The sequence below is a fragment of the Aulonocara stuartgranti genome (assembly GCF_965226115.1).
Source record: "Aulonocara stuartgranti genome assembly, chromosome: 11".
Lineage (NCBI taxonomy): Eukaryota > Metazoa > Chordata > Actinopteri > Cichliformes > Cichlidae > Aulonocara > Aulonocara stuartgranti.
The window spans coordinates 9,383,277-9,398,862 of NC_138947.1; the positions used below are offsets into that span (position 1 = coordinate 9,383,277).

At 45.4% G+C, this 15,586-nt stretch overlaps 1 protein-coding gene across 8 annotated transcripts in view; it reads right to left on the reverse strand.

Annotated features, from left to right (window-relative positions):
• Positions 1-1,094: 1,094 nt before the first annotated feature.
• Positions 1,095-15,586, reverse strand: part of kirrel3l (kirre like nephrin family adhesion molecule 3, like) — a 49,380-nt gene continuing 34,888 nt past the window's right edge. For 5 of the 8 annotated variants that reach the window (XM_082551574.1, XM_082551571.1, XM_082551568.1 and 2 more), the window contains exons 2-15: positions 12,416-12,571; positions 11,638-11,787; positions 9,544-9,701; positions 7,935-8,085; positions 7,689-7,794; positions 7,296-7,444; positions 7,040-7,167; positions 5,710-5,836; positions 5,161-5,261; positions 4,260-4,458; positions 3,317-3,436; positions 3,015-3,124; positions 2,772-2,861; positions 1,095-2,655 (exon numbers count right to left, since the gene is read on the reverse strand). In XM_082551574.1, coding sequence (XP_082407700.1) covers positions 2,164-2,655; positions 2,772-2,861; positions 3,015-3,124; positions 3,317-3,436; positions 4,260-4,458; positions 5,161-5,261; positions 5,710-5,836; positions 7,040-7,167; positions 7,296-7,444; positions 7,689-7,794; positions 7,935-8,085; positions 9,544-9,701; positions 11,638-11,787; positions 12,416-12,470 — 2,136 coding nt within the window. In that variant the 5' untranslated portion in view covers positions 12,471-12,571 and the 3' untranslated portion in view covers positions 1,095-2,163. The remainder of the gene's footprint in view (positions 2,656-2,771; positions 2,862-3,014; positions 3,125-3,316; positions 3,437-4,259; positions 4,459-5,160; positions 5,262-5,709; positions 5,837-7,039; positions 7,168-7,295; positions 7,445-7,688; positions 7,795-7,934; positions 8,086-9,543; positions 9,702-11,637; positions 11,788-12,415; positions 12,572-15,586) is intronic. The other 3 variants (XM_082551572.1, XM_082551569.1, XM_082551570.1) reach the window with 2 other exon arrangements.

The window sequence follows — 15,586 nt, forward strand, 5'->3', positions numbered from 1 at the left end:
TGTAATGAGCGTGTTCTTCTCCTCCCTGTCGTGAGCAGCGGGCCTACCTGGGGAACAAAGGTGACAGGGCGAACTCATATTGTCAAATAATACCTACCTTTGTCGCAGCTCTATCCTGTTACCCTTCGAGATAGGCGCGTTGGCTTCAGGAGGTGGATACACATACAGTGGGGGTTCTACTATCTCATCTGTCTTCATTAAAAGCAGCACACCACTGGGGGAAATAGGAAAATCAACATAGACAGTGCTGCTAATTTATGTATTCATCATTTTTGCTACATGGGAGGCTTTGTTTTTCACTGTTCCCCATGCCCAATGAAGCAGCTCACCAGACTGATTAACTCAGAGGATTCACACGAGCCGTGTTCTTTATCGGAAATGGTTTTATTTAAATATAAATATGTGTACAAAGGTACAAGCAACAATAGCTCTTTTTTTTTTTTAGCAAATAAAATTCTTAATACAATATTAAAAGAATGAACAAACAAAATGGCAATTAGTTGTGTTCCAAAGCATGGTAACTGCATTCAGAGGAATGATGAACAACTCAGACAAGAAAATGTGTGAATACCAAATAAAATAAACTGAGATAGATACATATGTATATAAAGATACTTTACAGTAGAGCAGCTTACACGCTGTACTTTAAGGCGTATACAAAATAGAAAAATAAAGACAAGCGATGATGTTTGCCTCCTCACTTTAAGTGACATTTGTTCGCTCATTAGGCTGCCTGGGAACGTTTCATTTCTTTCTTTATATTTTTAGACAAATGGCAGTACAAGCGTCCACACCAAAAACGCCCAGGAAGTGGAATGCGGCCAGGTCAGGTGCAGTAACCGATGTCTCGAACATGAAATGGACATGAATATAAACGCTGAAGAGTTTCACTAGACACATCATTTGCATGCAACAGAGAGAAAGTATGGACTTAGCCATTTGTACAGATACTCAGTTTCAGGGTAGTACTGTTTCTTGTAAACATAGCGAGACGATTTGATTGAGTTGAGTTGTAAAACTTGAGAGCGGGTGGTCCCCCGTCAGGACCGCCTTCCACATCTTACCCCACCTAAGCCTGCCAAAGTTGATTCTGCGTTCAAGTTTATTTCAAGTTCAAGATTGCCACCATTTTCCAAAAAAAAAAAAAAAAAAAGACCACTTTTGATTGTTCTGGTTCCTACTCCTTGATTTTACAATCAGAAAGTACAGCAGGAAACGATGCAGGGGTAGATCAACAGTTTTCAACATCAGCCCCTATTTTTATTACCTATACAATTTGTTACCATCTTTGGGTTTTCACTGCCTTAACTCGTCCGTGTCAGTACAACATAGAGTCCTCCATTAAAACGAAGGCAATATGCACATTCTTCTCTCCCCACTGGCAGACAACACTTTGTGTCCAACGTGTTAAGGTTATCACGAGAGGCTCCAGAAACACAGGTCAGTCCAGATGTATTCCACTTACAATAGAGTGCCTGTAGCACTTGTTGGTTAGTGCAGCTAGCCTGTTGTGCAGAATAGTTCATGTCTGTCTCTGTGGATAGCTCAGTCATTTGTAGATGATAGAGACACAAATGTGCTTACAATTCCTTTCGCATGCCAACGAAAACATCAAAATGACAGACAACAAAGGTTCTTCACACCTTTTTACCCCCCCCCCCTCAAATACTGTACGTGTTAGCTCGTACTGTCTTCTTTCAAAGTATTTACGAGGTTATGTTTACAATTAGTGTTGACACAAAGTAAACTCTGGAATGCAGGTAAACAGCTACCCCAGTCGTTTTGGCCACCCAAATTTAAGGGATGCATTTGATTTATTTTCTGGTTGGACCACGAACTCGCAGAACATCTCCACAAGTTTGGGTGGTCATCATGTAGAGACAACCTAGTGAGGTATCGCACTGTAATGTTCATCATATGCTTGACTTGAACATCACAATCTGCTTAATTTTCTAGCTCTACAAGTTCACATTACTGTAGATGCTGCCGTCCATCGCAGGTTGGTTATTCATAACCGAAATCATGCCTCCCTTCTTATACTGTCCTAACAAATCCTTGCAGGACTGTCCGAGTAAAGAAAGTTCATGTTAGTCCGCCCACACATGTGGTGACAAATAGTTATCTACTCACTGCTTCTTTACTCTTTTTTTTTTTTTGGCCCTATCAGACATGAGTCTGCATACGTTGCGAGGGCCGGCCATAGTCGGACTGCTGGGAGGACACTTGTGACGAGGCGTAAGAGAAGCGAGATGAGCTCGAGACCTTGCTGGCCTGATCTGATTGGTCGTACGCATCCACCTTCTCATAGGAAGCAGGCTTAACATAACTGGTGAAGGCGTGGCCATAAGTAGCAGGTAGGTAAGCAGTGCCACTGTAGAGGGGGTCAGTGGGATAAACTCCCCCCTGCTGGGCAGGCTGCTGCTGGGCAGCTTGCTGCTGTTCGTATGAGGTTCTGCTCACTGTGGTGGTTGCGTATCGGTGGGAGAAGTCATAGGCACGGGGTTGGGTGCCGTGCTGACCGTACACGGGGCTGGGGGAGGGCAGCTGCGATGGAGTGTAGACCGGCCGAGAATTGGGCACGTATTCAGAAAATCCGCTGCCGCGAATATGACGGTCGTCGTGGCCACGAACATTGTAGTAACCATTGGTAGGATCCTTTGAAAAAAACAGAGGGAAAAAAACATCAATTTGACTTCAGTTCAGTATCATGTGGAAAAAAAGCATGCTTGCTATTTTGAGAGTTTCTTCAAGGAAGTGTTTTTCAGTTTTACCTTGATGTCCGATCTTTCGTCCTCCTCCTCTTCCAGGAGGTCGCTGTGTTCTGTGCGCGATGTCCCGGGAGACTCGCTGCTGTTTGGAGCCTGAGGGAAGACCAAGAATTATTAGGATGAACAAGACCTTACTAGAATAAGAACAAAAGAAAGTTTGAACATTACGTTATAATAGTACTGATTTCTCTCTCACAGTCCATGGAGATGTTTGACATACAGAGAAGCTGAACAAAATAGACCTACCATGGGTTCTTTGACATCTTCCTCGTCGTCGTTGCCGCGTGTAGCATTGTGATCGCTGTGAACAATCTGAACTCTGATGTCACTCTTGGAAAGACGAGTGCATCTTTTGCCTATGGGAAATGAGAACAGATTCACTCAACATTGCGAGGAAGATTTGTAAATCCAATTTACACGAAGCTTTCTATTCAAACTCAAGGTGAAACGGCACAAAATTGAACATAATCTTTTCAATTTTCAGCTCGCAGGCACTTTATTATGTTCGATTTGAAGAATTGGCTGTTGACCCTCCTGCCCATACTAACCGTTGAGCTCACCTTTGCCTGTGTGCCTGCAGCAGAGGGAGACCAGAGTGATGACACAGATGAGCAGGACACAGCCGCCACCTACTGCCCCACCTACAATTATCAACATCGGCAGTGCTTCTGCAAGAACAATGGTAACAGAAGAAATGCGTGGCAAAGAGGGTGAGGGTCGATGGTTTGTCAAGAGATGGGGAAGGGATGAAATCAGAGATAGCAGAACATAAGTGTCTAGGAAAGTGCATATTGGAGCAAATGAAAGGAACAGAAGAGATTCTGTTCTCTTTTTTTTTTTCTTGCCTAGCTAATCTGAAAAATGCTCTAGTGCCCATAAATTGATCTGCAGTAAGCCCTGATCTTCTCACAGTGACTGTAACATATGCTCATGTGGGCAATCCAGCATCTCACAGCCTGGCTATTGTCTCTAATCTCTCTGAAAGAAGGGTAACAAGGCCTGACATGCAATGAAGCAATAGACAGTAATCTAATTAGAGATTCCAGGAGATAGCGCTGCCCATTTCTCTGGAGACCCTGCTCTGCTACGTTGATGTAAATTACTGGCGAGGACCTCATTTTTGGTGTCTACTGCAACAAAGGTTTCCCCTAGCATCAGTGGAGTCGTACCACCGCTGTTTAATTTTAAAACCACTTAAGGGGCCTGCAGCCTGAGATGCTGAGCTTGGCTATAAGACATTGATAGAGACTATGATCCCAGCTGCAAACACATGTGGCTTCCTCTAATTGACTTTTGTCCCTAATCAATATCTATGTTATGGGGCAAACATATTCATTAAAGAAGCCATCTGCTGATTAAATCATATCGATTAGAAGAGCATAATTAAGATAAGCACGAGACGGGGGCACTACTTTTACCCAATCTTCACAGCAAGAACCGAGACTATCGCTATAACTCCTGTGCAGGAGTATTACTCTGGCCCGTGTGTACCTTGCTCCTTCAGCGTGACCAGGGCAGTGCCTGTGCCGAAGCGGTTCCAAGCAGTGCAGTTGTAGCGCAGCTGGAAATCTTGTGAAAGAGTCTCAGATAGCACCAGAGACGACACGACTCCGTGGTCACTGGTTACTGTCTGCACTGAGTAACGACCGGAGGAGCCGGAGGACAGGCTCATGTCCCCAAAGGTCCACACCTGTGGAGAAGAGTGAGAGAATAGACAACAGGGGGTAAGGAATTGTTCTATAAAGAATCCTTCACCTGTGAGCAAAGCAGAAGCCAGCACGGCTGTTTATCCTTAGATCCCTGCCTGCTGCTGTGTGAACGCTGGCTCTCTCTCTCTTGTGCTTTTTCCCTGCTGACCTCTGAGGTGCTCGGTGTCTGACACAACTCACGGACTCATGTTTAAGCTGCCTCCCACGTTTGCCCTGCAGGTGAAGCCTAAGGAGGGTTAGGTAGCTACACTGGGAAACAAGGCTACTTTTTGCCGTGTCTAGCACAGGGCCAGCAGGGCACCTGTCTCTCACTTCTCCTCGCACCCTAATTATCCTCTCTCAGCCCAGCGTACATTCAGCAGTTCAACAGGGTCAGACGACTGATGCCTCTTGGGCCGCTAATTGAATGTGGTCTGGCTGAAACCTGCAGGAAGCCATTCTTTCAGCAGCTCCGATAACTCCACAATCATTCCGGTCAGTGTCTGTGTATATGTTTTGTTTTAGCGAGCGAGGTGGAGATGTGCTGGTGCAAAGGTGTAGAGGTGAGGTTAGGGGTAAAGCTCATGTTAGTGATGCTGCTTATGTGGGCGGGGTAAGGAAGGGGGAGTATGTACAAACTGAGTGTGTGAGCTAATAAGCATTAGTGAATGACAACACACAACACAAATAAGAGGATCACTTACAATCTTATCAGGTGGGGGGCTGCTTCCCACCCGGCACTCCAGCTTGCCCTTGGAGTGTTTGACAGCGTGCTGTGTGGCCTCTGCTGTGATGATAGGTGGACCTGTGGGCAGATGAAAGAAAGTGAAGGAAATAAAGAGAGTTTTAAAAAAGACGTACAAGTGCAAGCATACAAAAAAACTAGACAGTAAAGTGGTGTTAGAAATAGAAATATAGATGAATAACTAAGTAACCATTTCCTATATCAGGCCCATCCATTGGCACAAAAGATAAATCTGGTATGTATTAATCTCATGACTTTTCTGTAATCTTTGCTCTTTTTCTGAAATGTTTCATGAGAAAACTCTGCTTTGGTGTTTGAAACTATTGAAAATACTAAAAAAAAATGTTTTAACTAAACAAGTAACTAGACACAGCAGTTGTCAACTGAATGAGTAAAAAGAAAAAAAAATATATAGGTTTTTAAAGTAATGAGGAGTAAATTTAACATAAAAAAAAAAACATACTTAAGTGATTTATTTTTTTCTTTTGTTCTTTAAGAAACTTCTCACCATTTACAGTTAGAGTGACATCTCTTTCTGCAACTCCAATACGGGGTACAATGGCCTTGCAGGTGTATGTGCCAGCATCCTCCTGAGTAACAGCCTTCAGCTGCAAGGTGTTACCATTACTGAGCACCTAGTGAGAAATCCAGGGAGACAAGTGAGAAGTATGTTAGAGACAGAAAGAGACAGAAAGAACAAGGTTGTGAGCAGAAGAGGCAGGCGAAAGCAAAGTGGGACCTTTATCAGTGGCCCACTCACTGTGCAGGCAGCACAGAGGTGGGCTGACCATTGTAACAAATGCTGGTGGTTTGAGTTTAATTTCATTGTGAAGAGCTTTAATCACAGCATTAAGCACTCCAGCCACCGCTGAGTGACCGTGCTGCTGTGGAGATTGTTGCAATTAAACAGTGGGGACAGAACGAAGCATGTGTGAGTGGGCCCTAGCCTTTGGAGCTGCTACACTCACTCACTCCTTAGCTCATTGATCCTGTCATTCCATCAAGCTGTGATTAATCCATTTACCCCCGCGCCATCCTCCTCCCTCCCTCCATCTTCACATCTCCCTCTCACTCTACATTTTTTTTAATTTCACCACGCTTATGGAGTAACCCAATTAATCTATTACTCATGGCTGTGTGAGGGACAGTGGCAGTGGGTGGATTAGAAAAAATGTCTGCACCATTCCCTGAGTGTGGCTGAAAGCATTCTCTCTTTAAGATGACAGCATTGCTTATGCCATCCCACAGCATTCTTGACCGGGGGTGCTTTTTCCAGCATAGCTTCAGAAATTACATTAGTTGCCAAGAGAGATCTCCTATGGGATGCCCCCACTAATGGTGTGCACGCTAGAACACTTTTACCAGCATGATGTAACGTGAAGGTGGAAGTGTCCCATTTGTTCCACCTGCAAAATTGACTTTAAGGAGATAGATACGCAAGCCTAGCTGGGCCTTTGTGCTGTCGAGAGGTGGGAGATGCTGCTCTAAAAGTTACAAGTACAAGTAGTGATTCTCCCCTTGAATGAGTGATTGATTGACTGATTGATTAAGTCGGGATTGTGACAACGTGTCGTGTGCTCTGATGGTGCTCTATGAATCTGTCATAGGACAGGCAGTTTTCTGCCAGAGGCTTTAGCCCTCAGGGAGAGTGGTTAGAGGAGGTGTTGAAGTTTCTGCCTGAAAAAAGGAAGTGTGGGAAAAAGTGTGAGGGATTCATGCCTCAAGGCCATGTGTGAATGTTTCTCTCCGGAGGAATGGTGCTGAGGTGTGGTGCTGAAGCTTTAGCATCAAGAAAATATGCTGGTGACTGGCTTTTTCTTTTGTTGTTGTTGCCTTACCACACTGGAGCCTTGCTTGGTCCAAGCCAGGGTCAGAGGAGGGTTTCCAGTCCACGCACAAGTGAAGGCTGCATCCATGCCTGTATCCACTGTCATGGGCTTCGGCTCCGACAGCAGTCTGGGGCCAACTAGAAGGGAAGCAATGCAGGCGGCCAGTTAGAATCAGTAAGAGACTTTTTTTAAAAAGCTGCTCTACCTTCAATATCTGAAAACACAGACCACACCGCGTACAGTGTTTGCCTTCAGTTAAACTTACACTGGACATCAACCAGAGTGCTGACATTGGTGCTGCCCACAGAGTTGGACACCTCACAGGAGACGGGGTCTGTGAAGTAGGAGTAGTCCACTGTCACCTCAAGGCTATCCCCATTTGCTTCGGAGATGGGGACTCCTCCTTTCGACCACCTGGAACAAATGAATGATCACAGCTCCATTAGGTCTGGTAAGGAACGGTGCGATGCGTATCAAAGTGGCTGTTAGCCGATTTGTGGCTTGTGCCAATCAAACAGCCCATTTAATCCACGGAGTCTACTTGGCATCTTTTTGTCTCAGTTTATAACATTTTTGCAGCTTATAAAATTCATTTTATTAGGCTTTTATGTCTCAGTGCAACGCAGAGGTTTAGAGTGGACACAGAAAAGACAGATACCTGTATCCAGTGATTTCAGGATTGGCTGAGGCAGAGCAGATGAAGAGAACCTTGGCTCCCTCTGTTACAGTCTGAGGCTGGACTGACAGAGTCACTGAAGGGGGGTCTGTGAGAAGCAGAAACATTCATGTCACTGACATGCATGACTTTGCAAAAGCATTCATTGGTCTCCACAGAACACTGGTGACTGCATGCTGCACGTTGATAATTTCAGAGTGTTTGTAGGCAGGTGGATGCTGGACTCACGCTGGACATTGATAGTGACTGATGTCTGTCGTCCAGCAGGGGCAGCTGGGTTAACAACCCTGCAGGTGTAGGTGCGTCCGGTGTCACTGTCCTCTGGAATGATTGGAAGCATACTGACAGCTGTTTCCCTCTTCCTATCCTCCATTAGGGACTATGAAGAAGGACAAAAACAAAGAGGTGAGTAAAAATCAGCTCAGCGTCACACAACAAAGTTGCATGTCATTAGCGACTTCACCATTTACACACTGCCAGTCTTATTTTATTTTTTTCCATGCGTGAAGCATTAAAAATTGCCATCCTGTTCCTTGGCATGGCACTTAAATCATATATTTTATGATGCAGCAGGGGATATTGTGCTGTTCCCACATTTCTGAGAGTGTTCCCAGTCAGCGCTCCTTGTTTGTCATCATCTTTTAAATCTATTTACTGCTCACAGAAATCAATACGCCTAAGTGAGGAAAGGTGCAGATTCTGAGGATATGGCTCACTGCTCTCTCACTTTCTTCCTCTCTTCCTCATACATAAGAAAAAAAACAACAACAAAAAAGAAAGTGAAAGCTGAGCTGCCTGCGTGTCCTTTTTTTTTTGGTTGGTGACAGCGAGGGAGGGGTGTCACACATCATTGGAAAAGAGCAGGGGTGAGCCGAACCTTTTCCCTGGACAGCCAGATCAATGGAACAGGTCTTCCATTTTCTAAGCCAGACACACCAAAAGCATTTTTATGCTAGATCAAATCACATCCCTCCCTGTCGCCAGCCCTCACTTGGACAGAGCACAGCCTACCCCCAGTTTCACTCCTAAACGTTGGAAATTCTCTTGTTCTTTCTTTTTTTTTATTTTCACAAAGCTATTAACAACACTTTGCTCTGTCTTCACTCCCCTCCACCCCTTTCTATTCCTCTCCTCCACATTCCTCACATCTCATCTCATCTCCTCTCTCTCCCCCTGTAGCCCGCTTCCTTCCCTCCTCACTGTGGGCTCTCGCCTCCTTAAATGTGGCGTTTAGCATCGTTTAGCGTGGTCAGAGAGCATGAAAAATGTGACACTTTCCCAGCCGCGGCTGGTTTACGCTCTGGCGCATCCCCATTGTGTTTTTACAATTGTTGTGGGTGATTTCTTCTTTGCAGAAACTCTACTGTATGAAACACTCATGCCTGTCTGAGCTTTGGCATGCTCCAGTTATGCTGTAGTGTGGCTGCATTAGTGAGCAAAAAAAGGGGAGGGAGTAGAGAGTGAAGAGGGCTGAGGTGGTGTGGGGTGAGGTGGTGTAGGGAGGGGAGAGAAGCTAGGGTGGAAGGGGTGGGGTGGGTAGGGGGGGGGGGTCAGGAATGAGTGGATGCGGAAGGGGGACTGCAGAGGGTAAGAGAACAAATCTTGTGAGGAAAGGGTGGCGATGGAAAAAGAAAGTGTGAGATACCGTGAAAGATAGATGGAGAAAAAAGCATCCAAACAGAAATGAGGAAAAAGATAGTATTATACCCCGAGAGAAAATATTTCTGTTTTTTGAATAGCTTTGCATTTATTTCTGCCCGCTGTTACAGTTTGTAATATTGTGTAGGTGTGTGGTGATTGAATGATAATGCAAAACACGGATCTGTTCTCACTGTACCTTGGAATAAATTGCAGTTTCCATGACTTCTCCATCTCTGTACCAGGTGATTTCAGCAGCAGGTTTGGCTCCCGAGGCTCTGCAGGTGAGGTTGTGCGGTGTGTGGGCCTTGAGACGTACAACGGGGCCGCCTTCCACCACAGGGTCAGAGGGAGGAACTGTAATGCAGAAACAAACATACAGCTCAAGACAAAAAGACTCATTGCAGCTCCGGGCGAGCGCAGAACCGCAAAGACGCATTACTGATATTGAGCTTGCTGTTGCTCTTAGCCCATCGTCAATATATAACAATACCTTCTTATTGCCAAGTGTCTATTTAACAAGGTGTAGTTTCAGACAGGAGAAAAGGCCGAGAGCTGTTGTCATTTGGTGAAAGAAAAAAAAAGCACACACACACTCAAACTTATTTATTTCCTTTCTTGGGGCTAGCATTATTGCTCTATTTGCTCTTACTGTTGCAGAGTGATGTTTCAACTGAATTGCTTATTTGTTCATTTATTTGCATGGTTTCGCACGCACCACTGTCAAGCCAAGCGTGCCACCCCTGATGAAGGCGTCTATCTCCCCAACCAATAAGGGAAGGCGTAAACATGGGGTTTGTGCTGGCCTTTCTTGCACCCTCTACCGAACCAATTTCACTGTGTGTATCTGAATTGTCAGAGGTCCTTCCGCTGCCGCGGCACGGACACTAATGGAATCCGAGTGCTAGGTGATTTTAATTTCCATGCCGATTCCCCTGACTGCACTCCCACCGTTGACTCCTTTGACTGTGCAGGATTGCTTTGGTCTCATCTGGCCACATTGATTTACGCACACACAGACACACACATACACTCACAAGTTAGGCGCACGCTCCCTCCTCATGTCCACACAAAAACATGAGCAATGCATCTGATTTCATTTATGTGTTTATGAAATGCACATAATGTTCATGAAGCACCAGCCACGGTGTCGGCCTTGGTCTTTCGAGAGTGCATTTAATGTTGAAGAGGCAGTTTTATCAAGTTTTCATGACTGCCTCCACACACACTCTCTGGATGTGTGTGGGCATGTGGCGACCGCACTGCTTCGTGCTACGCTGCGCAGCTTTTGGCGGTGACACGAGACAGATAAAGGTGGGCAGATGAGCTCGGGTGAGTCCTCAGATTCTGTTCATTTAACTGAAATGTTTCTACCTACCACTCAATTTGCCCTCCCATTGTTGCGCTATCTGCACCACTTGTCACTCTGCCTCAGTGACTTTGAACAGACACCTCCACGCAACGGATGGATTCAGTGACAGCAGGGTCTTTGTGGAGAAATGTTCACATAAGCTGCAGCAACAGATCTCTATAATTGTTCCCTTTGAGTTTTCCTTTCTTGATGAAAAATGCTTGCCTTGCAGGTCCATTTATGGGCAATTGACAGGGCTAATTTATAGAGTGATATTCCTTTTCATGCCACCAGATGCCAGCAGTACTATGTCAACTCCAATTCCCAAAAGATCCGGCCCCCCTCCTCCTCCTCCCTGTACTCCCCCATCCCTAACCCACTCCGCTCCACCTCACCCCACCTCTGAAGGTCTGTGTGAAGAAGTAGATCACTCACATCACGTTAATGTAAAAACCGCCGTGCGGTTGACAAATGTTGTGGCTCACTATAAAATGTGCTAACTATGCAGACTTTCAAGCGACTACGCAAGTCATTTGTGACTGCAGCAATCACATTACCCTAGACGTCGAGAGTCTTGATTATCGCGACTAAGAATGCTGGCGTTTCTTTTTTTTTTCCTCTTCTTCTCATGGTTGAGTCTTATTTGGTTTGAATTATGCTTTCAAGGCATGTTTTCCACTTGGAAACTGTACAGATAACGTTATCTATAAGCGCTGATTGAAAAAAAACAAACCCAAACAAACTATGAAGTTTAAGACATTTAATGTTGTGTTTTGAAGGTGATTCATTTCAGGGGATGAACATGTATTATTAGGGTAGTTGTCTGCAAGCTTTTATGCTCTGCGATGAAGACACTCCCCTGATTTTTCCCATGCACTGCCAGCCTGCAGGCCTTGGCACAAGGGCCGACTGTGAGGATCATGCGTGAGCTGTGTATCTTACCTAGTACAGTGAGCTTGGCACGGTGGGAGCGAAGCGCTGCCTGTGTAGCCTGACACTCATACACCGCGTCATCCGCCAACTCTGCTGAATCGATCTGCAAGCTGTGCTCGCCTGATAGCGGGTCGCCCATTAAGGAATAGCGTGTCCAGCCTGCGTGAAGCCAGCACAGAGAATAGAGTCAGAGACAAACAAACCAACCAACAACAAACACATAATGAAAGGACTATAAAATGAACAGACTTGTGTCCCGAACAAAGCCAAAAGAAACGTGGCAAGGCTCTTTAAGACACAAATGAAAGCAAGCAGCACCTCACAGGGCCAGGCATTGAGCCGTTGTGTTAGCAGAGCAGCGTGAGCCTAGAGATGCAACACGTGAGAAGGCTGCTGCATGGGAAGACTGTCCTTTAAATACAGGCACACTGAAGATGGGGTGGCTAAGGTCAAGAGGAAGCTTCTTCGCCTTTATGCTAGTCAGCCACACATTTAAATGTCAATGTGTGGCAAAAGCCAATTGATTATCCACCTTCTTACAAGAGTTAAAATGCTAAACAACAAATTAAAGTTCGGTGCGTGCAGCAGTAGCTGACCTGTCTGCAGTACATTGTTCACTCACCATTCATTTGTGTAAAACCCCAAAGGTTGACAGAGAGAGACTTGATTTCTAATGAGGCCTGGCATTAATTGCAGCAGGACAGACAGAGACAGAGAGAGCACTAAACACAGAGAGGGCAGGAGAAGAAAAAGGAGGGGGCTGGAGAGAAGAAGCCAGTGATAATACCTGGTAGATCTCTCTCTCCTCCCAGTGCCAGGCCATCTTTGGTCCACTGTACCATTCCACGGTAACCCACGATGACACAAGGCAAGGTCACCGACTGACCAGATACAACCACCTGGTCCTGGGGCTGCTGGGAGAAGTAGGCTGCTTGGGTGGCTGCTGGAAGAAAAAATAAAAAGGAGACAACGTGAACAACTAAAATCTTTAAATTGACCTTTTCCTTGATGGCAAACTGCAAATTCATACGGAGTCACAATATGGCTATAAAATCTCGATGTATTAAATTCAGAAAATGTGATCACAGTAGATTTCTGCAGTGCCAGCAGAGACGCATGACGAGGAAAGTGAAACTTTCTCTGTAAGGGCTTTGACGAAATAATGCAACTATTTAAAAAAAAGCAGACTGACACGAACTGCTCAGCTTACTCTCCTGTTACCACAGCACTTGGTGGGAGAAATGGACATGCGTGAAAATATTATTTGTTCCCCCACTACAAATGCGTCTTCTAAGAGGAAGAGTCAGCTGTTACTCGTAACTTATTTAACTCTTTCCCAAGACCATATGGTTACATGCTCACTGACATGAAGCAAACACGCTTGTGGAGAGAAAACGCAGCCACTCCTTCAATGTGCTTTTTGTAAAAATGGATGTTAAACAATCAAAACTCCATTAAAGTTCCCTGGGGACCCGTTCATTCGAGCTTGCTGAAAGTCAGCGGAGACAACTGCCGCCACCGCTGTCGCCGTTTCGCTGCTGTGTTTAAGTCAAAGTCTCCCCGGATTGGCTGGCTTGCCTTCACACGCATGCAGAAACACAGCGTGAATACGGATTCGCAGCTCCTACAGTTTGTGCCACTATGCTTAAGATTGTGTATTACAAACCCCACTGGCAGGGGGGGAAGACGGCAGCACTCCAGAGGGAACTAATTCGTAAGGGAAGGCAGGAGGTGAGAGGGAGAAAGGCAGTTGGTTGGTTATCTAAGTAGGATGTCTGTGTGAGCTGGGAAGAGGACTTAAAAAACCTTCCCTCATTCTCCTCTCTTTGTTGCTCGGTGGAGAATGGAAGGGAAGGGGGACAGTGGAAGATAAAGAGGGTTCTATTCAGGCAGTGCTAAGCCCCCACTCCCCCCACCCCGAACTGCTTCTCTTGGTGGGAACGCTTAAACAGACAGGATCCCCCCTCCCTCCCAACATGAAGAAAGCCACTGAAAGGAGGGCAACATACGGCGGCCAGAGACACGCCATTGTCCTCTTGTCCCTCTCTTTTAATAGGCCTCTTCATTTCTAATCAATCCTGCTAAATGCAAGTTTAATAGCTTTTCAATAGCAGCTTTCCCCCCAGAGGGTAGCTGGGATTTTCTCTACCCCCCCCCCCCCCCCCCCCCATCCTCCCCTTCTTTTACCCTCCATTCTTTCTAGTTTTTCTTTTCTGAAGGGGTGGTGTGTTGAGGGGCTTCCGTGGTTGTTGGCACTGTTTATCCTGCACTCAATTAACCACTTCATCTCAGGACTGCACCCTACCCTTCGCCTCCCTCACCCCTTTGCACCCTCCTGCCTCTGTCATCCAACAGAACGATTAAAGCCGCCAAACAGTGAGCTCATCAGGAACATGAGCGCTCAACACTTTAGACCGTTGTGGCTCTCGACAACTGCCTCGAAACCCATTTTCACATGCTCCCATTGTCTGTTACTCTCCATCTGGGCCAAACGAGGTGTTAATAGATCGAGTCGAGATGTAAAAAAAGAAGAAAAAAGAAAGATCAGAGAACAATGCATGTCGGCTCTCCAGTATCGTCTCCCTGTACATCATTTTTATGAAAGAGCTTTAAAAGCCGATTGAGCTGTGGGTGCAAACAGGTAGACTGCTGTATGTGTGGCACGCACTGGGGATCAAAAGAGGCCAATTTGAGAGCGTCAATAAGAAGTGAAACGTCTTCGAGTGAAGGCCATTAGGCATTTACCGAAGGCTGGCATTTTCCAGTCATACCTTCAAAAAAATGCTGTTTTAACAGTCTGCCCGCCTGTCCCTTACATTCTGCCGTTATGAGCTATTGAGCGTTTTCATTTTCCTCCCATTACAAAGCGAGTTGGGGGATTTTCCTCTTTGTACTTGCAACAGTACAAACATTGATTGTAATTAAGTATCTTGCCCAGAGTATCTAAATGTTTACAATGGGTAATAGTTCACTGCATTGGTTGATTGTTTAGATGGATTACATGCATTGAATTGCTTCTCTTTACCTCGCCCACGTACAATTTCTCATGCTCACAAATGGCAATTAACACCATACGCACACACACTCACGCATATGCAGCCGTACAAATATAGAGTACGGAGCATGTGCTGTAGAGAATGTCTTCACGCCATATGAGTGATTCATTGCTCTCCAGATCCCTTATTGAAAATGCTCAACAGAACATCTCGACTGGCTAATGACTCATGCCAGATTCCTTTAATTCCTCCTTGCTGAATTAGACAATTCTTTGACGGTGTATTAGCAGCTTAATTACATGAATACATTTCTGACGGGGAGAGAGGGAGGAACGCAACCAGACAAAGAAGTAGTGGAGGAGAAGCAGTCAGAAGAAGTAGGGAGCTGTGGGTGTGAGGAGGCTTGTTCTTGGTGTGCTGCAGTGTCACATACACACATGCGTGTACACAAACGAAAACACACAAATAATTTTCGGTGATTTTCAGCAGACTAAAAATGGGCAGCTCGTCTATTGGCTGCAGTTGAATCGCATTCGTAAAGAAAGACTTGAATCCCCTTGAAATTCCAACATTTCTGCAGAGGATGTGAGTTTATTTATCGCGTTGTCTCGATTGCTACGCAGGTAAATATGTGCAGAGTAGATTAGTTATACAACACGTTGCGTGCTTAAATGTTACACTGACACCAAAAATGCAATATTCGCTCTTTCTCACCTTGCTGTGCGTATATGTGTGCGCGTGACTGCTTTTCCGTCCCCTAGTAACAAGGTCAAAAACACATTTGGCCAGATACATTTTAATCCGGATTTCTCAAAATGGAATATCATTTCACACCGCTGGATGCACATGGGGCTAAGTTTATGTGTGTCTGTGTGTGCGTGCATTTCCGCCTGACGCTGAGTGTGTGTTTGGGCTATGTATGTTTATGTCTGCCGTTTCATCTCAGTGTGTGAATGAGTGTG